This window comes from Colletes gigas, unplaced genomic scaffold, assembly GCF_013123115.1.
Source record: "Colletes gigas isolate AHSC1104 unplaced genomic scaffold, ASM1312311v1 Colletes_gigas_Sc00030, whole genome shotgun sequence".
Lineage (NCBI taxonomy): Eukaryota > Metazoa > Arthropoda > Insecta > Hymenoptera > Colletidae > Colletes > Colletes gigas.
In genome coordinates this window covers 1-15,199 of record NW_025106659.1, presented here as the reverse complement: position 1 = coordinate 15,199, position 15,199 = coordinate 1, and the positions used below count along the sequence as shown (strand labels likewise).

Sequence of the window (15,199 nt, the reverse complement as noted above, 5' to 3'; positions counted from 1 at the left end):
GGACGGTAATTGACTACCGATCAGTTCTACCAACCCTTGAACGCAATATTCGAGATATCGAGTATGTCGGTTATTATCTATCGAGAAACAGTCGATAATTTCAAATATCATGTTTCTTTCTTTCCTTCTTATTTATCTTATCTCTTACCTTATCTCTTATTATCTATCGAGAAACAATTGATAATTTCAAACATTATTTTTCTTTCTTCTTTAAATTTAATGTAAACGTTTTAGTTATCGTTTGACGCTACCAACCGTCATTCACGTTTAAACCGTACACGTAATTCTGAAATATTTAACTCTATGACCCTTCTAAATTGACTCTTTTAAATATAATAATCTTGCTCCTTATAGATTGCGTAAATGTTTAACATGGAAACGGTGCATTATATATCCTGAAGTAGATACTCGCCTACCAATAAGACAAAAAATGCACAATTATTAATCAATCAAGTTTCATCAATTATACGTTTTAGTGACTTTCGTATTGCGATGCACGTTGTGGCAACCCTTTCTATAGAGATAAAGAATTCTTACCATAATAACACTCCACGTGCTTTTCCGTTTAGGTTTTACTTTTTCAGACGATATGAACGACAGATTTGACAGATTTTAGAGTTTGCGTAGATACTTTACCACGATGCAAGTTTCTTGTCCGAACAATGTAAAAATTTACAATTTGAGTGCTGGAAAATCTATTCCAGAGGTAAAGCATCATTCCTTACGTTTATTACTCATTTTATCATCGTTCCGATTTTAATGATATTGATATGTAATTTTTATTTTGTTAGTGGTTATCGGAACGCAAACGACGAAGCTTATTAAAAAAGAATGTTGGTAAGTGAAGTTGTTTACCAAGTGTATGATTATGTGTGAGCAATATACAATTGTAACATTTTGACAGATATACGGCGACGTATTGAACTTATCCAGGACTTTGATATGCCTGGAATTAGCACTTCTATTAAAGTTTCGAAGGATGGACAATACATTTTAGCAACAGGAATATATAAACCACGTGTAAAGTGTTTTGATGTAAAAAATTTGTCTTTAAAATTTGAAAGATGTTTTGATTCCGAGGTTGTTACTTTTGAAATATTATCAGATGATTATAGTAAGGTATGTATATATAATTTGTGTTATATGCATTTGTTTTGTTGATAGTCAAGACAATTACCAAACTTTTCTATTATGTTACAGTTGGTATTTTTACATTGCGATAGATACATTGAATTTCATGTTGCCCATGGCAAATATTACAGGCTCAGAATACCACGTTTTGGAAGAGACATAAAATATCATTATCCATCTTGTGATCTGTTCTTAGTGGGAGATAGGTTTGTTATTTAATAATCTTTCGGCATTAAGCATCATTTAAAATAATGTTTAGGCAAAATCTATCTATAATAGCTGACATTGTGTTACAGTAATGAGATTTATAGATTAAATCTTGAGAGAGGACAATTTTTGCAGTCTTTCATAACGGAATCAACATCAATAAATAAGTGTGAAATAAATCCAGTACATAATCTTCTAGCTGTTGGAACGCAAGAAGGTAAAGTTGAAGCATGGGATCCTCGAACGAGAAGTAAAGTGGGTACCTTAGACTGTGCTTTGTACTGTGTTGGACAAGACAATAAGTAAGATAACATGTTGCAATGTGCATTGTTCGAACGAGCGTTTTATTTGCCTACAAATACAATGTCCATTTTGATGCTATATAGGATAGTGGCAGTTCCAGCAATTACTAGTTTAAAATTTCAAGGAGGTCTGACATTTGGCGTGGGTACATCAACTGGACAGATACTGTTATATGATATTCGCTCTAGCAAACCTTTCTTGGTGAAAGATCATATGTATGGATTGCCGATCAAAAATATAGAGTTCCATCAGAAAATGGACATGGTTTATTCTATGGATAGTTCTATTGTGAAAATATGGGAGAGAAATAACGTAAGTAAGATTATTATATGCATAGATAAAATCTTAAAACAAATACAGTAGTGCCTGCTTAAGTGTCCGCGCTCGGGACACTTCTCATGGTTACTTCTCAGAATTCAACGGAGATAAGGAAAGAGAATAAATGCGAGCGAGATACAATAGCTGGCACTCGAAACCATATATACAATGTATCGATAACAATCGATGTCAAGTTACGCTCGACACGTTCGATCTTTGAAGCCGCTTCGCTTCCATTGATGGGGATAACCGCAGACACTTAAGTGGGCGCTACTGTAAAACGAATTAAAATTTTGCCATTAAAAAATCGTGTTTTTCAGGGTAAATTGTATACATCCGTAGAAGCTCAAAATGATTTTAATGATATGTGCGTTATACCAAATACTGGAATGTTTGTAATTGCAAATGAAAATGCGAAAATGCAAACTTATTATATCCCCAGTCTTGGGCCGGCTCCATATTGGTGTAGCTTTTTAGACAATCTGACAGAAGAATTAGAGGAATTGGATTATGAAACAATTTACGATGATTATAAATTTGTTACTGAAAAGGAGTTAGATGAATTAGGTTTGTCGCATTTGAAGGGCACTAAACTTCTTAGAGCTTATATGCACGGGTATTTCATGGATATCCGACTGTATAGAAAGGCGAGAGACGTGATGAAACCTTTCGAATTTGAAGAATATAAGAAAAAAAGAATACAGCAGAAAATACAAGAAACCTGCGGTAGCAGAGTACAGGTAGCGTATTTTAATATTGTGTAAAGCACTTTACAGGATACAATATGCAATATTCTTTAGTTCACACTTGTATGTATTTGTAGGTTCAAAAATTACCGAGTGTAAATAAAGAGCTTGCGTTTAAATTAATGGAAGATGAAACGAATATAAAGAAAAAGAAAAAGAGCTCTTCTAATCTTCTAAAAGACGATCGTTTTAAAGCACTGTTCAGTAATCCAGACTTTCAAGTGGATAAAAACTCGGAAGAGTATTCGTTGTTAAATCCCGTTATTTCTCAGCTTGACAAAAGCAGAGCAAAGAAGTTAAAAGCTAGAATAGCTGAAGAAGAGGCACAACAGAAAATGGAGATTGATCGTGAGGACGATGAAAACCAAGGTTTTTTGATGCAACATGTAACATTATATTTTCATGTCATTATTAGATCGTTTTAATTACAAAATTCATATTTTTAGACAATAGTTCGGATGAGAGCTTCATTCATGACGATAGTAGCTCGGAAGATGAAAAACCATGGGTGAAGGAAGTAAAAAAACAATATCGATTGATAAAGAAAAATGAAAGACAAAATGAGGAAGAGGATGAAAACGAGAAAGATAACGATCAAAGATTAGGAAATAATTCTCGACTTTATGAAATCAAGGAGCACGTGGAATTCAGAGATGCAAAACCGATAGCAAGGAAGCAAAATAAGTATGTATATATTACTACGCGATAGAGTATGAAAAAATAACAGTATTAAATTAAGTTATTACAAAATTATTTTCATGTTCTTTAGGGCTAGCTTGGAAGACAGGCTAAAAAATCAAGCTCATGGTATTAAAATTTCTGGTTTCCGTGGTAACAGAGAAATGACTTTTGTTGTTGGAAAGGTATTTTTCTATCAAATCGTTAAACAAAATTTGATTATTCCGTATATATAGGTACATCGTATATTTATTTACAGAAGAAACAAACTGGACGCGCAAAATTCCAAGTAAAGAGGCACGGAAAAGAATATAAACATCTTTTGAGACCAGCACGAAACCTGTACAGGAAGAAACGTTAATATTTATTGTTGTATTAAGTTTTTTTTTTAAATAGTAAACAATTTTATTTTGTACAGTAAATACTTTTCTGCGTTCTTTTCGTTGCGTTGGTATAGGGAACGGTGACCTCCTCTTTCCCAATATCCCATATTAGAAGTTGTTGTCTGTGGCACGAGTAAAGTAATTTGTTTCGTCGCGATGCATATGTATATCTTGACAGAGGTGAAGTGTCATCTCAAAAGACTGATATAATTAAATTCATACGTTAGGGTGAATCACACGAGGTGCCGATACAAATGTTTTCTTTTCAAGTTCAAAAGCACTGTACTCGTCTGACGAGAAAAATGACATTGGTGAGTCTTCCAATTATTTCATTTAATCTTCGTTTTCGCAATCACGTTACGATCTGCGGGGGGACCATTTCTTTTGTCGCGTAAATGTGCTCGTATTGAATTTTAAATCTTCGCAACATTCGGTCGTTATAATTGGACAGAGATTCAAGGTGATACTTTTGATCATACCAATCACTGTTTATTTTGATTTAAAAGGTCTGTTAATAATGTACAAATTAGTTTCAAAACTTATACTTGATGCTTATGAAACTTATTTGATGGATCATCAAGTTTATATTAACGTTAATGTAATGGCATTAAATAGTTGTTGCAAAACAATTTTTGTATAACGTGTATCGTTTTACAAAGTTCAAAAACGAGATCGGTAAAATATATTTTATGGAACATTGTCTGTGTTATATTTTACAGGTCAGTTCTAACAATGAATCGAAAAATGGGAAAGATCCTCTTCAGCCAAATCATGAAGATACAACACAAGCATCTACAATGTCTGGATTATCTGATTTACAAATGCAAAGTACAGACGTAAGTATAAATAATTTTTTACAACTTCTCCTTAATTACAATATAAGTTAATATAAGTTAAATATGCTAATATAAGTTTTTTTAAAACAGGTAGGTGAAATCACTGAAATGCCGGATTTTGAGATGCTCAGTACATCCGCAGTACTTCATTACTGCAAACATAAAATATTAAGGCCTTATTTGAGATTATTAGGAGCAATGGGTTTGAGACCCATAAGCAGCGATGATTCTGATCGTAACTCTTGTTATAGTATTTTTGTAAATTTTCATACTTTTCAAGTCACAATATTTATGTGCATTGGATATATTTTACAATATATGGCATGCTTCAGGTAAGAGAACCATACATTAAGTTTATAATACAATTTAACTGTAATTAAGTATACGTATATTCTCAGAAGAGACAGAGGATTTTGCTACGAGATATTACCAATAGCATTTAAAGTTGCACCAAATGCAAGCAAGGAGCATATACATGAAATGCCTTGCTTTGGAAATATTGTATTTAGCTACTTTGTACCTAGTACATTGCACTTAGTAGCGTATTTGTATACAGTATATCTATTTCGTGTTAAAGAAAACGAGCAACTACAAAATTTAATGGAGAGAGCATTCCTTCTCTCTTCTAATCCCGTAAATCGTGGAAATCAAAGGAAACTTGTACAAATCTTGTGGTTATTCATAGCATTAAGCATCGTGTGGATAATCATGGCGCTAATTACAGTAAATGTTTTGATGGCCAGAGGCAATATCGTATTTCAATGGTTAGAACGCAGGTAAATTTCTTGGCACGTGTCATTTATATGCTTCAAGTTTATTTTTCATTCTACATAGTAATTAATTTTGTTCGTTCTTATCATCGAATTATCATGTTTAGTACTATATTTCATCTATTTATATTTCTCGCATATGTTATTTTGCACGCCTTTCAAATTTATTTTCTGCACAGTCCATATCAAATAAAAATAACATTGAAAGTATTTTTAATCGTATGCACATTATGGCACGATATGGTTCAAGGAACAATAATAACCAGTTATTGCTTACAAGGGCAACTTTTATTGGCACATCTGTACTTTCTTCGCGGAAAATTACTTCATCATACTTTACCTGTTATGGATTGGATGAGGGTTTGTAAAATGACCGTTATGAAATTCTTCCCTTTTATTTCGCGACAGAGGAAACCGAAATCATAATTTACGTATTTTGGTACGTTGTAGGAAATTTGTGAATTCAAAAAATTGTTAAAATATTTTAACGATGAATTGGGCCCAGCTGTCTGTATCTATACGGTTGTAAACTTATCGTGGGCAACCGCAGGGACGGTTTGGTTACTTCGATACGATAATAACAACGCGCAAAATAATCCTGTTACTTGGGTTGCAATAATAAACGTCCTTCTGTGGATTTTAATATCGATAGCTCCTTTTATTCAGGTACGTTTGTTAATGGGATGCAATAAACGTTAACTTTTGTGTGGTATTTCTCAAATTTTTTGAAATTTTCTGTAATCTTTGTCAAGAAACATTCGATATACAGGGTGTTCAACCACCCTTGGGAAAAATTTTAATGGGAACTTCTAGAGGGCAAAATAAGACGAAAATGAAGAATACCAATATGTTGATTGAGGCTTCATTAAAAAGTTATTAATGTTCAAAGATCCGTCTGCAGTAGTGGTTCTCACTCAGCATGAGAAACTCTACTTACTGATGTATCGACAGCCATACAGTTTTCTGAGTGAGAACCACTATCCCGTGTACTGTTCGCAGATTGCTGTTCTACAGGCGGAACTTTAAACGTTAATAACTTTTTAACGAAGTCTCAGTCAACAAATTGGCATTCTTGATTTTCGTCTTATTTTGACCTCCAGAATCTCCCATTAAAATTTTTCCCAGGACTGGCCGAACACCCTGTATATCGATCGAAACATGCAATTAGAGCTCAGATTGACTCAGACATGTTTTTGCGAATACGCTTATCGTGAAACAGTGGGACAAGCGTAAAGTGAACTTTGAAGAGAAAATAAAAACAAGTTCAAATTGATTGTCTTGTTTTCTAATAGGCTGCTCGTTTGACTACTGCCTGTTCCATGATTCAAAGTATCGGGCACGAAGTACGCATTCGACCATTTGTTTATCAATGCACTCCGGGCGAGGATCTCGACACTATACTTCTGTACACATCGTCATTAAAAATGTGCGCCAGACTTTTCAGAGTTCCGATCACGGGCAGGTATCTTTGTCTCCTGCTGACTATAAGCAGCATCTTGATTCTCACGCTAGGACAGTGTGAATTTCTGTGATAATCGTATTACGTTCAATCCAATTTTACAAAACAGCTTTTTGTATATGCTTCATTTTACACGTGTAATTAATTTCCTTTTATTGTATAATAACATCTACGTTTCACTGCTTCGATTTCTGTTCACCCTACAACTTATTTAAGTTGCTTATCGTTCGTGAAAATATATATTGCGATGAAGCTGGTGGTGAACTAATCAAAATATACTCGAATTTTTAAATATATATGTACATATATAATGTTTGATTATTATCATATTTTCATAAAACTTTACGTTTAAGGAAGTATCCTTACAATAAATATTTATCGTTTCTTTTTGCGGTCGCATTTATTTCACAGAACTGCTATTAAGTTTTTCACACCTTGTCCTCTTTAATTCCGAAGAAATTTATTAAACTAATAAATGACGCGCATTATTCATTATCGATGTATCTTTGTTCAGTGACAAAAGAATTCTCAAAAATATTTTTAATTGTCGTTCAAATACTTATTTGTAATAACGTTACTGAAAGCTGCTCAGGTCTTACAATTGCTTTTTGTCTAATAAAATTTACAATTTTCGTTAAAAATTTGTTTGAAAGAACTAAAATTAGAATATCGTAACAGATAAACATATCTGTGCGAGACTTTTCAATATTCTTTCAACGAGGAAAAATTAAATTTTTCAACGTAATAAAATGAACGAAAATAGAATTTGTAGTTTTTTTAATTGTAGATGTTTCATTTTTTTTACAAAGTTTTGTTTAAATTGTAAAAATAGAGCCCAGGTAGTGCATATTGAAGCTTCGTATTAGTTCGTGTTTATTTCTGATATTAACGTACTTAGGAATACGTGCTCGCATAAATATGCATACAATTATATTAATGCAGTATCAATCTAATTAACAATAGATATTTTGAGTAATCAACAATTATGCAATTATCTGTGAATCAATATATGTAAGGTATACGTATACTAGATATCGTTAATGCTTTGAATTGATCCGCATGACTAAATACGATAACTGTCATAAGTTGTATTTTGAAGTTGCGTCTTGTAGAAATCCTTCGAAGCTATAAAGAACCTCAGTGGCAGTTGTAGGAATAATATTAAGTAAAATTATGGATTTACTGGGATCTATTTTAAATTCAATGGACAAGCCTCCTACAATTAGTGATAAGCAAAAAGCATTAATGAAAAGTTAGTCACAAGTTAACCTACATCGTATATTTTCCGAGCAAGTTTTTGTTTTAGTATTTATGAAAACAATTTTGTCTATGTAGAACAGAAAGAGGAGTATCAGAAGCATCAAGTAGCGGAAGCTGAAATGTTAAAGGTTTTTCGAGAGAAGGTCTATATTTTTTATATGTCATTTTATTTTCATCGAGATAGGTTATACGCGTATCATCGCTGTTGTGTTGTTTTATTAGGTGGAAGGAAAGATTAATAAATTCCTTCAGGATGACGTTGCAAAGGAATATAAATTCCCTCCAATGGATCAAATCCATAGAAGTATAATGTACATAGGAAAAAGTTGTCATTTAAATTATATACGAAATAATAATATAAATGTTTTTATATTGTAGACATGACGTTGCTGAAGTGGCAAATGTATGGGCATATTCCTTTGGCGAGGAAGGCATCGATCGGCATATCATGATTTTTAAGAGAGAATATGCCCCATCGGAAGATCAATTAAACGTGTTACGCAGAGGTGAAGAATGGAACGAAGAGATAGCGAAGAGGCTAGTCGAAGAAAGGGAAAGACAAGCCAAAGAAGAAGTAGAAACTGCTAAATCTAAGAAACGAAAAGATAATTTTGTACCAAATAGTTATTACAAGGATAAGTATCAACATTTAATTGGAAAGGAAGCTGCTCTAGAAGCAGCCAAAAAAACAGAAGCTAATAGTAGTTATGGCTGTGGTAAGTAATCCTATAATTGTTTTTTGTCTGCAAGATACTTTTGTCATTAATCGAAAAATGAATTTTTAGTTCCGAGTGAAAATAAAAAGGACCAGAGAAGTATAGAGCAGACATTGGCGGATATACGCGCGAAAAAAAGAAAATTAAATGAAAGTACTAACACGTCGAATTGTAAAGATAAAAGTACAAAATAGTGAGACACGTTATAACATTTAATAAGCATTCAATATTATTTTTAATTCTAAATTGTAAATATTTCGTGTTAGACACGTGACAATGTATGTACAAGTTGTGTCAAGCGTTTTCATAAAGTTGTTCATATTTTTTTGGTTGTAGCACGGTTATCCATTTGTTCGACATTAGTATTATTTATGTACCTGCGATGGAAACGGAAAAGAAGTTTTACTTTTTCAATTCAGTACATGTATTTACTAAAAAGGTAGAACTGACTTATATGTACAATATAATACATTCGTCGTACAAGGCGAATTGAAACGTTCTATTTTTTCTTGCATTTCCATTTCTTGTATACATCTCTATATACAGTACAGTCTATATATTCCGGTTCAGTTAAATGTATTCCGTGGTCGAATACTTTGGTATCGAAGTTCTAGGAGCAGGTTTTGGTTTTGCTGGGGACAATGAGTCAAATACGATCTGCTCTTTCAGCGCTAATAATTTCTTGAAGGTTTGATTTGTTACTGATTTATATAGCTCTAGTCCTCGCATAATTATAACATCCCGGACATAGGTTGCATTATCGTGAACCAACTGTTTCTAAAACCATGGCAAAGAAAAAGGAACATTTATTAACGCAAAAATGATAACAACAGAAAATACAGTAGTGCCCACTTAATTGACCGCGCTCGTTTAAGTGGGCAAAAGTACAGTCAGTTAAATGGGCATTGCTGTAGTCGCAGGAAACTTTTATAAATCATGACGTGAAAAGAAAGAGAAAAAATTTATTACCTCTTGCTTTAATTTCGGATTTGTAAGTGACAAAGTTATGTGCTGTACTTGAGTTCGCATCACGGATACTAGAACCCCATCTATCGTAGCCATAAGTTCCGGTGTAGCGACGCTGAGACAGTCCTCCAGAAGACTGACGTAAATTTTTGAGAAAGCTAATGTATTATCGGTCAACGTTATCCAGCGATCGTTTGTTATGTAAGATGATGGTACAGTGATCCCCAGGTCATCCAGCTCGGATAATACTTTTTGAACATTTTTGCTGGATTCTAAATTAGTTGGCCGCCAAGTGTCTTCGGCTATATGCACCTTTATGGTATCGACGTATTTCTCGCCTGCTTCTTGTATAGCTTTCGCTAACGGGGATCTAAGCTGGCCGTCTAACTGATAACGAAAATCCATTCCTAATTGAGTCAACTGAAAATCAAGTGATACTTGGATATAACAATTCTTATATGTTAGACAATGTTTCATCAAAATTGATATCTCAAAGATAAAAATGACATAAATGCCATACCTGATCGCAGTGACTTCGAACAGAGACTATACACTCCACCAAGGTACTCAGGGACACTTGCGGAATAAAAAGTTGTTTGGTCAAATGCGTCGTCAAATGTTTAACTTCTTGGCTGCACCAGACAACTAAACCTGAATATGAACATAAAAAGAAAGCAAGTAAAAAAAGGAATATAAATGAATTTTAGTATCAGATAGTACAGTAGTGCCCACTTAAGTGTCCGCGCTCGGGATCGGTCGCCCAGAATTCAACGGAGATGAGGAAGAAGAATCGATGGGGATAACCGCGGGACACTTAAGCGCCCAAAAAAAAGGGCGGTCATTTAAGTGAGCACTACTGTATTCAGTTAAATTATTTTTTAATTACCAGACGTGCAATTTGTAGACTGTGGAAAAATTTTCAAAAATTCTTTTGCGATTTCCACAATATTGCTAAAGGCAATCGCACTAAGTTGCTTCACATAGGGTGCGATAGGTCCTTCTTTTTTAACTCTTTTCAAACGTGCCTTTAGCACGGCGCTGCAGAGCCGTAAATACAATTGACACGCTTGAGCGCTTCTATTTAATTGTATCAAGAGTCTTACCACCCGTCGCGCGCTTCTTAAACCGCCACCTTGAAGCGATTTTGCTTCTGCGCTTAATTCAAGTTCTTTTGTTAGAACGTCAACGAGCGACCGTCCTCTATCATTTACTTTCGATTGAGTCTCGAGTAAAAGTGGGGTTGTTTCAGCATCTTTCAAATAAGCTTTTGCTCTCTCCAAAAGGCTGTAAGCTTCTTCAAAGTGACGTTGAGCTATACAAGAATCCAGATCTTCTGCAACCTCTAGCATCCACTCCGGCGGAGGTTCATGATATTCCGAATCTTCATCATCTATACCTACAAAAGAACGACTGAAAAATTTAATTTAATTTAATTTAATTTAACGTAATTTCATTCAATGCTACGATTTTACAATTACTAAACATACCCAAGGTGTTAGAATCTAGAGACATGGATCGAGAAGGTGCCGTTTTTTCTTCTTTCTGTGGTTTATTATTAACTGATGCATCTGTTGGATTGTCTTCTGCCAATTTCATTTTCTTTGCTTGCTCACATTTATCTAGCCATTCTTTCTACAAGGTAAAGCATAATTCAGATCTTCCTTTCTCAAATTTTAGAAGTATTACTTTTGTAACACACTAACTTTACTTGTTGCAGTTGCACACTGGAATACTCTTGTATCAGAGAATGCCAACAGTTTGAATGCCAATTTTACAGTTCCAAGGTCTCTGACGTTAACAACAGCTAAACTTTCAAGATTGTAAACTGCTTGCATTTTATACTTGGGTGGTCCTCTTCTGCTGCCGTTTGCCAACCAAGAGGCAATCAGTAAAATATCATTAAATAAGTATGCATGAACTCTTTTTAATGGTGTTCCCTCTATAGAATCTAACTCTAGCAAAGAACCTTCGTGTAAGCACATGCGACCAGGTATTTCTGCTAAACTCTGCGAAACCAAGTCAAAATTGTATTATTATTTTTTGTCTCTATCCAAGAGAACCGAAGGTTTCATTGGCTCACCATAGCACCTTCCACGTTTTCTAGCAGTTGCATCAGTTTTTGTTTCTGTTCCTCTTCTTTGGAGGTAGAATCATTAGCATCTTCCACTTGAGATTCAGATAAATCTTCAAAAATAACACCAGTAGTTCTGGTGGATCCTAATGTACTTAACAATGAACGTTGTTCGCTTAGTAACTGAGACAATTGGTACATTTCACTTTCCAAATGTGAGATCTCTTTAGCAGTCTCTATAAATTGCATATAATTCTGGTAGACATTACGCTTCAGTTGTGCGGACGTATTATTTGCAAGTTCTTGAATTTTGGCCCGTTGTTGCCTCAATTCGTCTGCACCGACGCATTGTGCACTGAGCTCCTTCACAACTGAAAGATAGCCAAAAGATTATACTATTGAAACCATTACAGTTACAAGTGTTTCGTTTGCTTCAGAAATTTTACTTACATTTTTCTGGATTAAAATCTTCAGTTGTAAAGACTCTTGCTAAACTATCGGCCATCGTAAAAAAATATTCGATCCCTGCTATGTCAAAGATTGTTCATTTTATGAGCCAACAAATGCAATAGCCACCTAGTGGCCATACGAGAAGGGTACCTATTCTTACGCCTTAAAACTACGCCTTCCGATTTTTATACGAACCTCTTCGCCTTTATATCGAATAGTTTTTTAGCATACTGTTATACGAAACACAATAACACTGATGGGACCAATTTTTAATTACAATTCGTATATATTTTCCAAATCTTTAATATTACAGATCTTTAATATATCTAAGGGTTATCTTAGTTCATATATGTAACCACTAGGTGGCTATAACAATTATTGCACATTTTGTTGGTAAGTAAATAGTTACTCTAAGGCAGTGATGCCAGATTGAGCACCGGGTGCACTACTCACACTATGCCAGATCACGCGTACGTGAGCTCGTGGAGTTTCGGAAAGTCGACAAAGGCAAGCTGACACATGCTCTCTTTCTCGATTCTCCGAAGCTACCCGAAGTAATTTCGGACCGCCTCGTGGGAGTCGAGAGAGAAAGGCTCACGTTTACCTTCTCGATCTTGGACAACTGAAATTCGACGGCAAATGAGCCTTCTTCTCTCGACTCCCACGAGGCGGTCCGAAATTACTTCGGGCAGCTTCGGAGAATCGAGAAAGAGGGCATGCGTCGGTTTGCCTTTGTCGACTCTCCGAAACTCCACGAGCTCACGTACGCGTGATCTGGTATAGTGTGAGTAGTGCACCCGGTGCTCAATCTGGCATCACTGCTCCAAGGATGAAAGTTTCAGCCTGTTGTTTGATGTGTTGAGTTTAAGTCGATATATGTAAACGCCAATGATGATGTCTAATAAAATGAGTTTGTTTTTGCGACATCTTTATAAACGTTCGACTTGCAGCCGCATGACTTGTCATCGGTTTTGTTCTTCGGTTTCTAAAAAAGCAGGTACGTACCATTGATTCTTTAAGAACGTCTTCATACCACAATACATCTCTTTAGTTTATAGGTTATATTTACTTTAAAAATATACAAAAAAGAATAACATTAAAATAACATTATTGTGTATTGTTTCACTTTGCAGTAATATTATTGAGAATTGAACAAAATCTATTACTATTATTTTGATAGTAACATAATAGATTAATAAATCTATTTCTACTATTTTTTTTGATTTAACAGACTAATAAATCTATTTTTATTATTTTTTTTTACAGAGTTAGATGATCCGGCGCCATTGTTTTTTAATTCAGATGTGCAGAAGCTATTGAGAAAATTGACACGCGTCAGTTCAGAAAGAGCTTTCAGAAACCGCAAAGAAGGACATATGCTGTTACCTCCAAAGTTCAAGTTTATGACAGATGAGGGGCTTCAGCAAGCACAGGATGAAATTCAGACAAAACTGGATCTTATTTTGCAAATACCACCTGTGGTAAAGGCACGCTCAGATACAATTGAAATACTAGCTACAGATGCTGCTCTAAGAGGCTATGACCAATCAAAGTTTGTGTTCACTGACATAAGTTATGGTGGTAGAACTAGAGACAGATTAATAGTTGTTCGAGAACCTGATGGTACATTGAGACACGCAAATACGAATGAAAGGAACCGAATGACTCAGGTGTACTATTCAGTTGATCACAGAGAAATACATGTACCAAAGATGTTTTACGATCCTTACTTCAAAGTAAGAAAATGGTATTGTTTCAGATAGTTCTTTGTACAGTAATGCTTGGATAACTGCCAGTAATTTTAGATTGGATAAGTGTTATTACAGTAGTGCCCACTTAAGTGTCCGCGGTCGTTCAAGTGGACATGGTGACAAGCCGAATTATGAAAATTAGCCATGCTTTCATAATTGCGAGACTTCGGTCTCGTGTTCCTTTCAGTTATCCAAGTATTGTTGTATACAGAATTATAGTTACTTAGTTCATCCGAATCGTTTATATTTGTACAGGATCTATTGGATAGAGGAGAGTTCGAGTTCATCTTGGATCGCGCTTGCATACAGTTCGAACCAGACGATTCGGAGTATCAAAGGATTGTTAATGAAGTTTGTTCTTATGTAAATTCAACGAAAAAATTCAATGGTTTACGATCTACTAGGCACTTTGGTTCGTTGGCGTTCATCCTCGCTTGGAACAAGAATATCGATGATTTATTGATAGACGTGCTTAAAAGTAAAAGGATAGACGAAGCGGCATCACTGATACGACTTTACCATATAATTCATCCTGATGCCAAATCGGCAGCTGAAGTACAGACCGAGGACGAAATGGACTTGATAAGATGTTACGCGAAATTAGATGCGACGAAACGAAAAGATATAGAGCACGCCGTTTTAATGTACGAAAAGTTTCAAAACACAGAAAAAGAAGTGCAGGAGGGTATAAAAATAGCGCATGGTTTTAACACTGACGAGAATCAGCCGGAATCACAACCAAATTAAATCTTCTGCTCGTACGTACGTCTGTTTTTTTTTTTTTTATACCCATACACATGCGCAAATGTCGAACATGATTATCGAAAATAAATAATTTGTCATTTGGATGGAGAATAAATTGATCAAGATGTTTTATGTTTAATATTCTTTATGTTTTATAAATACCATTGATAAATTCTTCACGTTTAATGTCGATGAGAGCTAGATGGGTCATAGAATCGCAATTGCGTTTTATTTGTATAGATTATTTTATTACGTGATAGTACTTACAAACATTTACAAATGTAACAAGTCAATTCGATTTGGCGTACAGGATCGTCGGAAAACATTACGTATCGACAATGTCGGCTAACGTTACGGATGAAACTGAATCGATTCGGGTCCCGCTTTGTGTCGGCGCGGTCGACTGGTGG

The 15,199-nt window shown here is 34.8% G+C and overlaps 5 protein-coding genes across 9 annotated transcripts; 4 read left to right on the top strand and 1 right to left on the bottom strand.

Annotated features, from left to right (window-relative positions):
• Positions 1-547: 547 nt before the first annotated feature.
• Positions 548-3,744, top strand: LOC122401918 (nucleolar protein 10). Its single transcript, XM_043404338.1, has 11 exons — positions 548-706; positions 792-837; positions 905-1,119; positions 1,201-1,337; positions 1,428-1,640; positions 1,725-1,953; positions 2,280-2,699; positions 2,783-3,074; positions 3,152-3,389; positions 3,475-3,568; positions 3,643-3,744. Exons 1-11 carry the CDS (start codon positions 641-643, stop codon positions 3,742-3,744), a joined length of 2,052 nt encoding a protein of 683 aa, XP_043260273.1. The 5' UTR covers positions 548-640.
• Positions 3,745-4,043: 299 nt separating this feature from the next.
• On the top strand, positions 4,044-6,963 carry LOC122401919. Of its 2 annotated transcripts, none has more exons than XM_043404339.1 (7): positions 4,044-4,077; positions 4,486-4,602; positions 4,693-4,934; positions 5,001-5,378; positions 5,552-5,732; positions 5,823-6,038; positions 6,665-6,963. In XM_043404339.1, the coding sequence occupies exons 1-7, from the start codon at positions 4,069-4,071 to the stop codon at positions 6,902-6,904; spliced, it is 1,383 nt and encodes a 460-aa protein (XP_043260274.1). In that variant the 5' UTR covers positions 4,044-4,068; the 3' UTR covers positions 6,905-6,963. The 2 variants fall into 2 exon arrangements, with proteins under 2 accessions (XP_043260274.1, XP_043260275.1); XM_043404340.1 differs by lacking the exon at positions 4,044-4,077 and adding an exon at positions 4,337-4,364.
• Positions 6,964-7,703: 740 nt separating this feature from the next.
• On the top strand, positions 7,704-9,011 carry LOC122401917 (sperm-associated antigen 7 homolog). 4 transcript variants are annotated; one of them, XM_043404334.1, is made up of 6 exons: positions 7,704-7,847; positions 7,944-8,083; positions 8,167-8,234; positions 8,314-8,402; positions 8,470-8,807; positions 8,877-9,011. In XM_043404334.1, exons 2-6 carry the CDS (start codon positions 8,005-8,007, stop codon positions 8,999-9,001), a joined length of 699 nt encoding a protein of 232 aa, XP_043260269.1. In that variant the 5' UTR covers positions 7,704-7,847; positions 7,944-8,004; the 3' UTR covers positions 9,002-9,011. The 4 variants fall into 4 exon arrangements, with proteins under 4 accessions (XP_043260269.1, XP_043260272.1, XP_043260271.1 ...); XM_043404337.1 differs by having other exon boundaries at positions 7,707-7,842; XM_043404336.1 differs by having other exon boundaries at positions 7,775-7,853; positions 7,931-8,083.
• A 352-nt stretch (positions 9,012-9,363) lies between these two features.
• On the bottom strand, positions 9,364-12,495 carry LOC122401916 (exocyst complex component 8). Its single transcript, XM_043404332.1, has 8 exons — positions 12,295-12,495; positions 11,854-12,215; positions 11,477-11,779; positions 11,261-11,405; positions 10,660-11,169; positions 10,294-10,424; positions 9,777-10,193; positions 9,364-9,584 (listed from the first exon to the last, which is right to left on the bottom strand). Exons 1-8 carry the CDS (start codon positions 12,347-12,349, stop codon positions 9,378-9,380), a joined length of 2,130 nt encoding a protein of 709 aa, XP_043260267.1. The 5' UTR covers positions 12,350-12,495; the 3' UTR covers positions 9,364-9,377.
• A 654-nt stretch (positions 12,496-13,149) lies between these two features.
• Positions 13,150-14,893, top strand: LOC122401960 (28S ribosomal protein S22, mitochondrial). Its single transcript, XM_043404426.1, has 3 exons — positions 13,150-13,291; positions 13,561-14,030; positions 14,301-14,893. Exons 1-3 carry the CDS (start codon positions 13,183-13,185, stop codon positions 14,790-14,792), a joined length of 1,071 nt encoding a protein of 356 aa, XP_043260361.1. The 5' UTR covers positions 13,150-13,182; the 3' UTR covers positions 14,793-14,893.
• Positions 14,894-15,199: the final 306 nt, after the last annotated feature.

Bases quoted from the DNA above. Each gene is read 5' to 3' on its own strand.
- LOC122401918 (XM_043404338.1), top strand. From the start codon at position 641: ATGCAAGTTTCTTGTCCGAACAATGTAAAAATTTACAATTTGAGTGCT. The intron at 1,641-1,724 runs GTAAGATAACAT...GATGCTATATAG, and splicing joins TGTGTTGGACAAGACAATAA to GATAGTGGCAGTTCCAGCAA. The intron at 3,569-3,642 runs GTATTTTTCTAT...ATTTATTTACAG, and splicing joins TGACTTTTGTTGTTGGAAAG to AAGAAACAAACTGGACGCGC.
- LOC122401919 (XM_043404339.1), top strand. The intron at 4,935-5,000 runs GTAAGAGAACCA...GTATATTCTCAG, and splicing joins CAATATATGGCATGCTTCAG to AAGAGACAGAGGATTTTGCT. The intron at 6,039-6,664 runs GTACGTTTGTTA...GTTTTCTAATAG, and splicing joins CGATAGCTCCTTTTATTCAG to GCTGCTCGTTTGACTACTGC.
- LOC122401917 (XM_043404334.1), top strand. From the start codon at position 8,005: ATGGATTTACTGGGATCTATTTTAAATTCAATGGACAAGCCTCCTACA. The intron at 8,403-8,469 runs GTACATAGGAAA...TTTATATTGTAG, and splicing joins CAAATCCATAGAAGTATAAT to ACATGACGTTGCTGAAGTGG. The intron at 8,808-8,876 runs GTAAGTAATCCT...ATGAATTTTTAG, and splicing joins TAATAGTAGTTATGGCTGTG to TTCCGAGTGAAAATAAAAAG.
- LOC122401916 (XM_043404332.1), bottom strand. From the start codon at position 12,349: ATGGCCGATAGTTTAGCAAGAGTCTTTACAACTGAAGATTTTAATCCA. The intron at 11,406-11,476 runs GTTAGTGTGTTA...TTTACCTTGTAG, and splicing joins GTGCAACTGCAACAAGTAAA to AAAGAATGGCTAGATAAATG. The intron at 10,194-10,293 runs GTATGGCATTTA...CTTGATTTTCAG, and splicing joins TTCGAAGTCACTGCGATCAG to TTGACTCAATTAGGAATGGA.
- LOC122401960 (XM_043404426.1), top strand. From the start codon at position 13,183: ATGATGATGTCTAATAAAATGAGTTTGTTTTTGCGACATCTTTATAAA. The intron at 13,292-13,560 runs GTACGTACCATT...TTTTTTTTACAG, and splicing joins TTCGGTTTCTAAAAAAGCAG to AGTTAGATGATCCGGCGCCA. The intron at 14,031-14,300 runs GTAAGAAAATGG...ATATTTGTACAG, and splicing joins TTTACGATCCTTACTTCAAA to GATCTATTGGATAGAGGAGA.